The sequence below is a fragment of the Calidris pugnax genome, unplaced genomic scaffold (genome assembly GCF_001431845.1).
Source record: "Calidris pugnax isolate Ruff unplaced genomic scaffold, ASM143184v1 scaffold30, whole genome shotgun sequence".
In the NCBI taxonomy this organism is placed as follows: domain Eukaryota; kingdom Metazoa; phylum Chordata; class Aves; order Charadriiformes; family Scolopacidae; genus Calidris; species Calidris pugnax.
In genome coordinates, this window is record NW_015090776.1 from 4,037,439 (window position 1) to 4,048,577 (window position 11,139).

The 11,139-nt window shown below is 56.7% G+C and overlaps 1 protein-coding gene across 1 annotated transcript in view; it reads right to left on the reverse strand.

Annotated features, from left to right (window-relative positions):
• The window catches only part of ADGRG5 (adhesion G protein-coupled receptor G5), a 4,532-nt gene extending 320 nt beyond the window's left edge, over nucleotides 1-4,212 (reverse strand). The window contains exons 1-10 of the mRNA XM_014946894.1: nucleotides 4,148-4,212; nucleotides 3,926-4,043; nucleotides 2,837-2,971; nucleotides 2,571-2,687; nucleotides 2,357-2,399; nucleotides 2,098-2,204; nucleotides 1,412-1,530; nucleotides 736-1,001; nucleotides 551-650; nucleotides 1-255 (exon numbers count right to left, since the gene is read on the reverse strand). The exon at nucleotides 1-255 is cut by the window's left edge and continues 2 nt beyond it. Of these exons, the coding sequence (XP_014802380.1) occupies nucleotides 1-255; nucleotides 551-650; nucleotides 736-1,001; nucleotides 1,412-1,530; nucleotides 2,098-2,204; nucleotides 2,357-2,399; nucleotides 2,571-2,687; nucleotides 2,837-2,971; nucleotides 3,926-4,043; nucleotides 4,148-4,212 (1,325 nt within the window). The remainder of the gene's footprint in view (nucleotides 256-550; nucleotides 651-735; nucleotides 1,002-1,411; nucleotides 1,531-2,097; nucleotides 2,205-2,356; nucleotides 2,400-2,570; nucleotides 2,688-2,836; nucleotides 2,972-3,925; nucleotides 4,044-4,147) is intronic.
• Nucleotides 4,213-11,139: the final 6,927 nt, after the last annotated feature.

The following is an 11,139-nucleotide window of genomic DNA, read 5'->3' on the forward strand; positions in this document are numbered from 1 at the left end:
GAGTTGAGGATGGTGAAGAGGTAGAGCTGGGGGATGAGGAAGACGCCGAAGCTGAAGAAGCCCAGGCCCCAGGTGGTGCCCAGCAGGCAGGTTAGCCCCAGCACTGTCGCCCAGTCCTTCCTCGCCTGCCCATTCTGCTGGCGGATCCTCCGCAGTATCATCCCCACCCTCCCCAGCACCAGCATGTTGAAGAGCAGGATGAGGCCAGCATAGCAGACAGTGGCGTAATGGGCCGGTGGGCTGGTGAGCCAGCACCTGGTGGAGAGGGACTCGCTTGGGGACAAGGGCCAGCACCCCCAGAAAGGGTGCCCCCATGTGCAGCGGGCACCCCCCGGTGGGCAGCCGGCAAGAGCTGGGCTCACCAAAAAGTGACACTCAACAGCGCTATGGCTGGCTCCTGCTGGCCCCAGCCCTGGGTCAGCCCCGTGTGCCCAAGGTGCCTGGTGTGCCCAGGGTGCCTGGAGTCCATGCTGTGCCATAAGACCACGCCATGCCCAAGGTCCATGGGGTGCCCAGTGTGCCCAGGGAGCTGGCAGCCCCCCTCACTCACATAGTTGCGTTCCTGTAGCCTTCAGAGGTGCTGATGGTGTGGTACCCGTACGTATCTCTCTTGAAAACAAAAACAGCCACCACAGCCAGCATGGGCAGACCTGTGGGCACAGGGAGAGGCTGTGTGGGGCTGTGCCAGGGCAGCCATGCCACAAGCAGGCAGGGCCAGGCCGGTGCCCCACTCACCCCAAGTGAAGACGCAGAGCTTGAGGAGGTAGTGCTGGATGTAGATGTTGTAGACCTTGACGAGGAGGAGGAGAAGGTGGAAGGCCTCAGCAGCCATCCACGCCAGGGCCCAGAGAAGGCTGGCATGCAGCAGGGCAGCAGTGACCTGGCAGAGCCCCACGGTGCTGGTGGCCATCGGTGCGCTCAGCAGGAAGCTGCAGTTGAGCAGGAGCAGTGCAGTCAGGAGGTGCATGTGGATCCTGGTTGTGTTGTCCCTCAGCCGCTGCCTGGAAGAGAGGGGAGGGCAGGGGGTGCTGGTGGGTGCCTCCTGGCTACACGTGGCATGGTGAAGCATGGCATGGCATGGCATGGCACAGCCCAATGAGGCATGTGTGGCATGGAATGACACGGCACGGCATGGAACAGCACAATGTGATATGTATGGCAGGGCATGGTACAGCACAATGTTGTATGCATGGCACGGCATGGCACGGCACGGTATGGCACGGGACAACAAGGCATGCATGGCAGAGCAGGGCATGGCATGGCAGAGCATTGTGCAGCCCAACATGGCCCGCACGGCATGGCACAGCCCAATGTGGCAGACATGGCATGGCACGGCACGGCACATCCAATGGCATGGCACAGCGTGGCATGGCAGAGCCACCATAAAGTGGCATGCACACCACGGCTCTACCTGGAGAAGCACCTCAGTAGGAGGGTGCAGAGGGTGGCAGCAGCCGAGAGGGAGCAGCCAACGGTGGTGATGTGGGTGAGCGATGCCAGCTGGGCTGGGCTTAGGGTGCCCACCGGAACCTGGCAGGAGCGGGGAGGGAGGGGGTGAGCTGGGGCAGCACCCACAGCAGCACCCACCCCTTGGGAAAGGCAGGGGGGGCTTGCAAAACCACCTCCCTGGCCACAGCCTCGGGCAGAACACCCCCCCATACAGCCCCTACCCCCACAGCCCGTACCCCCGCCTACACCTCCACCTCCAGGGAGGAGGAACAGGAATGGAGGGAAGGGGAAAAGAGGAAGACGGAAGAAGGGAAGGAGAAACGAGTATGGAGAGTGGAGAAAGAGGGGAGAAGGAAACTGAAAGGAGGGAAATAGGGAAGGAAGAAGGAAAAAGGAGGAAGAGGGAATGACGAAGATCCAAGGAGGGAACAAGGGAAGGAAGAAAATGGGAGGAGGAAAGGAGGAAGGAAGAAGGAAGGAGTGAAGGAAGGAGGAAGCAGAAAGGAGGGAAGGAGCATGGGTGTAGAAGAAGGAAGGAAGGAAGGAAGAGGAGCGAAGGTGGAAGAGAGAAGGAGGAAGAAGGAAGGAAAAGAGGGAAGGAGGAAGGGGGAAGGAGGGAAGGAGGAAGGGGGAAGGAGGGCTGTGGACCAGCAAGACGGCGAAGTAGGTGAGGTGGTCACAGTGGCAGATAACAGTGCCATTCTTGTGCAAGGTCTTGCAGCCCTTCTCGCTCCAGCTGCCTGTGCTGCCTGCGCCTGCCAGAGAGCCACCATCAGAGGGTGGCACAGTAGCCAGGAGACAGGGACATCAAGGGGATGTTGAGTCCTGCCAGGGCTACCCAGATGGGCAATGCCTTCGGGTGGCACCGACCTGGCATTGCCCCTGTCCTGGCCATGGCCACACTTACCGGCTCCAGGCTGCCAGAAGACGCAGGTGGCGTTGGAGGCATCCTGGTGGGAAGGGAACAGGGGGAGAGCTGGAGACCCTTGCTGCTCCCTGGTGACCCCAGGAACCTTCTGGTTCCAAAGCAAAGTGAGGACACTAGCTCTTTCCCCAGCTCCAGGGGAAAACCTGATGCTGGGACCCTCCCTGGCTCATGCCAGCAGTGGAGCCCTGCTCACCAGCACCATGTCGTGCCAGAACTGGATCTTCACGGGGCGGCTGAGCCCGGCCACATGCCCGCTCTGCAGGAAGGCTCCCACCACGTCGTTGTTCAGCACGGAGCTATTGTGGGCATCCTGCAAGAGTCGGGGTGCCTGCAGGGTGAGTCCCGGGTCCCCAGGACATCCCACCCACCCCGCGCATCTCAGCTGGAAGGGTGTGATGGGGCAGGCATGCTGCTGGCTGAGGATGTTCAGGGGGGTCCATGCCAGGACCTGCGGCTCACCTGGAAGATGCAGGGGCTGTGGATGTAGATGCAGACAAGCTCCTGCTCTACTCCCCGTGCCTGGGTGCCCTCCATGAGCTCTGCCGGGAAGCTAATGGCATGTCTGAACCTCCTGCCACTGGCATGCTTCACATTCTGCACCAGTGGGCAAGGGAGAGATGGATTTGGCCACCCTGTGCTTGGCTGGCTCAGGGGATCTCAGCGTGCTGTGCACCCCCCCCACCACAGCCACCACAGTTACTGGTGTGGTGTCATCCCTGAGCCCCAGCAGCAGCTCCAGCTCTGCCGCAGTGCCTGCAGACATGCAGACATGGCAGCTGCTCCCATCTTGGTGTCAGAGCCCTCCCAGCACATGGGGAGCTGTGTCAGGGAGGGTGTCCATCACCCATGGGTGAGCACGCCCATCCTGCCGGCCCTGCTGTGAAGCCAGCACAGGGCAGATGGCATCACACCGGAATGCTTTCCTGGTGGGGTTTCACACCTTAGTGGGTTCCCCCGGATGGTCTCTGCTCCCAGGTCCCGAGCCAGGGGGTCCCAGCTGGCAGGCAGGTGCCCCCACCTGCAAAACCTGCCTTGTCCTGCAGGAAGGGACCTTTGGCCAGAGCAGTGGGACCTCCCCGGCCAGGCAGCCCCACAGCTGGGGGAAGTGCCAAGGTGCAGCTGCATGAACCCCTTGCAGGGAAGTCGTCCCGCTTGCTCTCCACCGCAGTTTCCCTCTCGCTTCCCACTGCAGGGAGGTGGGGGCCAGGACTTCCTTTTTCATAAATCAGAAGAGCTTCAGGATGGAAATCCTGGCTCTTGGCTGCAGAACACTCTCCCCCCCACCACCTCTCCTCCAGACTTAGAAGCCCCCAGATTTATCCCAGCAATGGTGCTGGGAACCTGCAGCCCTGGTTGCCTGTGGCACCCCGGCAGAACCACATCTCAGGAGGCTTTGCTGGAGTAAAGCATCCTTGGAGTATGATGGAAACCCAGTGTGGGCAAATGTCAGCCACCCCAGCACCCCCCCAGCACCTCCCAGCATGGATGGAGGGGGCACGGGGTACAGGAATCCCCTAGGAATAGCCCCAGCAGCACAGGGAGACCAACCATCCTGCTGCTGAAGTTTAACCCTCTGAAGTGCTTGGGTCTGAGCTTGAACACGTAGGTCTGGAACCTGCTGCCTGTGAAGTTATACTTCTTTTGGCGGGTCTCCAGCTGAATTAACCTGCACAAGGAAGGTGTTCGGGGCAGGGTGCCACAGGATCCAGCCCCTGGGTCTGGGGGGACATGAGGGGTCCATGAGGCAGTGGGGCGGGAGCTGGTGCTCACCTCTCCCTGGCGCGGGGGCTGCTGCCACAGCCCTGCTGCAGCAACTCTTCCATGTCATTCTCCATCACTCTCTGCTCTGATGAAGCTGTTTCAGTAGCTGAGCCTCAGCATATGGCACCCTGCTCCTCGGCTCCAGCCCAGGGAGCCCAGAATGGCCCCAGCCCCAGAAATGCCCAGCCCAACACCAGCATGGGAGATGTCCCTACCTTGACCCCACAGGACGCAGGTGGTGAGGCAGAGGATGAAGGCGATGAGTTGTAGGGTGGGCATCACCGTCGTCCTCTCCTGCAAAAGGCACCCAGGACTTGGGCAGCTCCCTGGAGCCCCCCCCCACCCCCCCATGTCCCCCAGGACCTTGGCCCTTTCCGATGCACTGACTACAGGACAAAGATGGGGTCCCGGTGGCTTCCCCCTGCCCTCAGCCGCCAAGTCCCCCCGAAGCCATCACGGTGGCAAAGTCCCAGCCTGGAAGCGATACGCGGCTGTGCCAGCAGCGGATGTGAGGGTGAGGCGAGGAGGAGGGTGTTTGCCACAGTGACCGGGGTGCAGGATGCTCTTCACATCCGTCTCTTCATTACTGAGGTTGTAAAACCGCAGGGGCAAGGCTTTTGCCTTCTCCCTGCCCCAGCCGGGACTCGCACATCGCTGCCATCCCAGCTCCTGGTTGCAAGCAGCCTGGAAAGCAGAGGGGTGGCCAGCGTGCTCTGCCGCGGTGCCAGGGCTTGCTGGCAGTGGCCCAGCCCCGGGCTGGGGAGCAGGAAGCGTCCCCCAGCACAGGGTGGGGGGAAGGCAGCTGGCAGCAAGATCTGCAGCCGTTGTAACACAGCACCCGCTGCCTCTCTGGGCAGCGCTGTCAGGAGAGAGGCCATGGGTCCAGCTGTGCCGGCGTGCAACCCAAGGCACAAACAGTTTCGCTGTGGGTGCAGCGATGGGATTGATGCTTGAGGCTGGTGATGGTCAGGAGCAGCAGCAAGGTGGGCAGCATCATGGGCAGCCACCTGCACAAGCTGCCCTCTGACCCCTGGCAAGGGACAGCCACCGTGTTCCCTTTAGGATGTTTTGCAATAAATAACCCTTTTACTTCTTGGATTGCTGTGGTGGCTCATTGCAGGCGTGTGCCCCAGCCTCCCTTGCCACCCAGGCACAGACAGGCAATGCCGAACACTGTCCCCCCTGCCACCAAGCCAGAGAGGGCATCGTTTCCTCACTGCACCCTCCTGAAGTGACAGGACACCCCGGCAAGCCTCTGGCATTGCACCAGCCCTCGACATCCCCCCTCGCTGCAGTGAAGGCCCTACCTTGGGCATGGGGCAGCTCCTCAGCACCTCAATGGCGTGTGCCGCTGCTCCGGCGCTGCCTGCACAGCTGTTGAGGCAACAGAAAAGGAAGTGTTTGTATGCAGATGAGCAGATCACATCAAGAGAGCTTTTAGATTTCCTTTTGCTTACTCATTTTCACAGAATCTTCTAGGTTGGAAGGGACCTTAAAGATCATCTTGTCCAACCGTCAACCTAATTTTGACAAAAATAAACACCTACACAACAAACAAAAAGCAACACCATCACTAAACCGTATCTCCCAGCACTACATCAACCCGTCTTTTGAACACCTCCAGGGATGGTGCCTCAACCACCTCCCTGGGCAGCCCATTCCAATGGCTGATTACCCTTTCAGTGAAAAATTTTTTCCTAATATCCAGCCTGAACCTCCCCTGGTGTAAGTTTTCATAGCACATCGAGGGACCAGCAGAGGGGGAGCATCCATGGCACTGCCAAGCCCCAAGAACATGAAGGTCGAAGCTTGCCATGGCAGTGGGCTGCTATTAAGCATGGCCCAAAGACAACCTGCTCCCTGGACATGTCTGATGTAATTAACTTTCTGCCTCTAATGAGCTTGTCCCCACTTCTCCCCACTACCGGCTCACCAGCAACCCCGGCTCTCCCGAGCTGAGGAGCCTGGCCAGCACCAGCACCACGGTGGTGCCACCAGGGCAGGAGCTGCTCCAAGCAGAGCATGGACACTTGCCAAGTGTTGGAAGTCAAGCCAGCAGGGCAGAAGGCTGGTGTGGCTGAGCAGGGATCTGCTGGTAGGACTCAGGTGGAAAAGGAAAGTGTAGGGACATTAGGAGCAAGGACGGGCACCACAGAAGGAATATGGAGATGCTCTTCACCACTGTATGGAGCAAATTTGTGCAGTCAAAGCTTGATTAGCCCTCAAGCTGGCCAGCACTGTGAAGGACAACAAAAAGGGCTTTTTAAAATATGTTAACAGCAAGAGGAGGATCTGAGATAACATCAGTTTGTTGCTTGACAAGGTTGATCACCTCACAAATAGGGACATAGACAAAGCAGAGATGTTCAATGCCTTCTTCACCTCCTTCTTTAGCATCAGTGATGGACCCTGGGACCTCCAGAGCCCTGCGTTGGAAGACCATGATGGGGGGGATGATAGATTCCCAGCCAACCCTGAGCTAGTTCAGCACCTGCTGCTCCAGCTGGATGCACAGAAGGCTATGAGGCCCGATGAGGTTCATCCCAGGGCACTAGAGGAGCTGGATTATGTCAGCCTGGGACCTCTCTACACTATTTTTCAGCGGTCTTGGAAGTCTGGAGAGGTCCTAGTTGACTGGAAGCTGGCAAATGTTGTCCTCATTTTCAGGAAGGGTAAGAAGGAAGATCCTGGTAATTACAGGCCCGTTAGTCTCACTTCAGTGGCTGGTAAAATTATGGAGAAGGTTATTCTGGGAGTTATTGAAAAACATTCGAGAGACAACGCAGTCATTTGTCACAGCCAGCATGGGTTCATGAAGGGAAAGTCTTGCTTAACCAACTTAATTTTCTCTCATGACAAGGTCACTCATCTAGTTGACCAAGGGAAGCCAGTAGATGTGATGTTTTGGGATTTTAGCAAAGCTTTTGATACTGTCTCTCACAGTATCCTTCTGGATAAACTGTCCAGCACACAGCAAAACAAGTCCATCATACGTTAGGTGAGCGATTGGCTGACAGGTTGGACTCAAAGAGTTGTAGTAAGTGGGGCCAACATCAGACTCGCAGCCAGACAGCAGTGGGGTTCTCCAGGGCTCCATTAATGTTTTTATAAATGAACACGGGAGTTGAATGTACATTAAGTAAATTTGCTGAGGATACTAAAGTAGGAGGAGCTGTGGACTCCCTTGAGGGTAGAGAGGCCTCACAGAGAGATCTGGATGTAGTGGAGAGCTGGGCAATCGCCAACCATATAACATGTCAAGAGCAAGTGTCAGATTCTCCACCTGGGATTGTGTTATCCTGGTTACACACACAAACTGGGGGGGCAAGAGGCTCGAGAGCAGCCCCGTGGAAAGAGATCTGTGAGTTTGGGTTGATGGCAAGTTCAATAGGAGTCAACCCTGTGTGTGCCCAGGCAGCCCAAAGGGCCAACCATGTCCTGGGGTGCATCAAGCACCTCATCGCGAACCAGTCAAGGGAGGTGATTGTCCCACTCAGTACTGCACAGGTTCATCCCCACCTCGAGCTCTTGTGGGGAGTGAGGAATTGTGGAGACGCGCTCGCTCAGCAGGTGTTCTTGCAGTGATGGGAAGGAAGCCTTGAGAACAGTAAAACAATGTCCTTGTATGGTAACGTGAAGGCAACAAAATAGATAGCAAGCTAGCAAATAGATACCAATTTAACAAAACAAATAATGACTAATTGGCCTGAGCGCATGAACACTTACATGTAGCCAATTGTATTGCTCATAACGGCGTGTGGACATCCTCACAACCTACCTGTGTAGAGAGCACGGTGCGCGATCAAAAGAAACTACATATGCTGTAAAAATAAAACATTAAACGTCTTCACTTCACCACCTGGCAGATTCCGTGCCCTTTGTTGCCGCGAGCTCTGTGTGCAATTTTGGGCACCTCAGTAGAAGCACATCAAACTACTGGAGTGTGTCCAGTGGAGGGTGACCAAGGTGGTGAAGGGTCTCAAGGACAAGACTTATGAGGACCAGCTGAGGTCACTTGGCTTGTTCAGCTTGGAGAAGAGAAGGCTGAGGGGTGACCTCATCACTGTCAGGTGACCTCATCACTGACAGACGATGTCATCACTGAGGGGTGACTTCATTGCAGTCTACACCTTCCTCAAGGGGGGCAGCGGAGGGGAGGTGCTGATCTTCCCTCTCTGATGACCAGCAACAGGACACAAGAAAATGGAATGAAGCTGCATCAGAGGAAGTTCAGGTTGGACATTAAGAAAAGGTTCTTCCCTGAGAGGGTGGTTGGTCCCCGAACAGGGTCCCCAAGGAAGTGGTCTGTCAGAGTTCAAAGAGCATTTCAATGATGCTTTTAGTCATATGGTCTAGTTTTGGGTGGTCCTCCGAGGAGCAGGGAATTGGACTCAATGATCCTTATGGCTTCCTTCCAACTTCAGATATTCTATGATTCCATCATGCTACAGTTTGATGCTATTGTTGGGATGGAGCTGGCATCATCTGTTCCACCCCCAGGCATGATGGCGCAGCTCCCCAGCAACGCCAGCCAGCCCAGCCAAAGGAAAAAAGGTCTTTTCTTCCCCCTCCCCACCCCCACCTCAGATGGTTAGTTTTGCGCCAAGAGGCTTTACCTTGTGCTAAAGGGTCTGCTGGATCCATCTGCAGTGATGTGGCCATGTGCAGAGACATGTGGTGGGAGCAGAAACAGCTCAGCCACACTGGTGCCCACCATGGGACTACAATGCTGCCCTGTGCTTGCTCAGTGCTGGTAGCCACTCATGCAATGAGTCTCTACGTCTCTAGGTCTCTGCCTTTGTCTGACCCACCTCCCAAAGCTTTGGGCACAGCCAGGTACTGGAAACCCAGAGCTGGAGGAGGTCAAGAGCATGCCAAGAGGATGATCCATGGACCACAGATATGGATCACTGTCCATGTCCTTAGGACATGTCCCCCCGGACCCAGGAGGTTTGATTCTGGCAAGGGCAAAACCCACAGATCCCAGGATACTGCAGTGCATCCTTGATCCTGCCAGTGACACTCATGTCCAAACAAAGAGTAAAGACACACTTGGAAAAAAACTTTGCCGACTCTCAAAGCCTGGTTTAGTGCTGGGAGCGGGTTAAAAATCCAACCTGCTGGCACACACCAGCAGCTCTGGCCAAACCGCCTGCAAAATCACTTTACTGGCTGCAAGTGAAGCCGCCACTTTGGGCTTCCCCAGCACAAAATGCAGGGATAGGGGTGTGGGAGACCAAAGCTCCCGCCTCCAGCTTTTTGGGGTTGTTTCCAATGGAAAAATACCGGGCCTGGAAAGAACATGTACGAGCATTTGCAGTTTTGCTTTAGTTTGATTTCTTTTTCCCTGCTTTGCTTGATGCTGGGGGAGAAAAGGGTGTTGGCATCCCATGGCATTGTTTCCACGTCCCATGGGAAACAAATCCTCTTGGCCACTTGTATTTCCCAAGTTTTTGGATGAGAAGCATCCAGCAAAGGGAAAAATACTGGGGGGAAATGATGGCTTGGGACTTTGCTGCTTGGTTGGGAGCAGGATGGAGCCAGCAGCAGGATGTGCAGCAATGCAGGGACAGTGCTTGCGTGGACGTCCAGGACCCGCTCACCTGTGGGACCCTCAGTTAGGATGTCACATTCCCCCATGAGTCCCCTCCTAAGCCGCAGCCTCTGACTCATGGATCTGGAGCAGAGTGATGCCAATCCTGCAGGAGCAACCAGAGCCACAAGGAAGAAAGATCAGGCCTGCTCCAGCAGCCAGCCCCAGCTTCCCAGCACCGCACTCGCAGCAGCTCCAGGACTTCCCAAACCTTGAAGAGGTCCAGGCTGGAAAGAAGCTGGGGACCAAGCTGAAGTCTGGCAGCACACGAGCATTACACTCATGTGCCAGCATGCCTGTGTGCAAACACCCATGGAAACGTATGCGAGCATGCGCACGCATGAGCATGCACTCGTGCAAGCCCTGCTGTGCACCACTGTTGTGGTTTGAGAAACTCACAACAACTTAGTGTCATTTAGACAATTATTCTCTCACCCACACACCTGGGAAGGGGAACTGGGGAAAACAAGGAAACACAAGGGTTGAAATATAAATAGATTTAATAGAGTAAGACTACGTAACTAACAGTAATACTAAAGAACCAATATTGATCCCGATACCAGTATAAAATATACCAGGATTATACTCAGCCCATTCTATCAGCAAGAAGCTGGGCACCCCCAGCTCCAGGAGGAAGGGAAGGGCTTGGGGGTCCAGCACAGGGGCAAGAAGTTCTCAGGGTCGTGGCCATCAAGAGGGAGAGAGCACTACACAGCAAACTTTCTCATTTATAAGGAATGTGACGTTCATGGTGTGAAATAACCCTGTGGGCAGCTTGGGGCAAGTGCCCGGCTCTTGCTCCTCCTCGTCCCTGCACCAGGGGAGCTCGGAAACAGAGACCCCCAACCCACGTCCCGCAGCCAGCTGTAATTATTTTCACGAATTCTGACACCGGATTCTTCTAACAGCGCAGTTTTCCTAAACATTAAAGTGAAATTAGTCCCGTGTCACTCCAACCAGGAGCGCCATGCCCCTGTGCGGGTACCCAGGAGGAAGGGTGCTCCCGCACACCCCTGCACGGGTCACCGCAACCGCGCACAGCCTCTCGCCTGCAAACCCTGGCACGGAACACGCGTGTTCAAAACCACGTGCGTGTGCACGCCCCGCGTGAGGCCGACACCCGTGCGCACCCCCCCTGCGCGAAGACCCGCCTGCAGAACCCCCCCGCGACCGAGACACACACACACACCCACACACACCCCACGGGCAAACACCCACACGCGTGTGCAACGCCGCGCGCGGCCTCCCAGACGCGAACACGCGTGTAAAGCCCCCCACGAGCCTGCGAAGCCGCGCGTGCCAGCACCACCACCACCCCGCGCCCTCTCCATCCCCCAGCGGACGCCCCCACGGAGGCAGGACCCGCACCCGCGCCCACGGGGGGGCCGGGCAGCGGCGGGACCAGCCC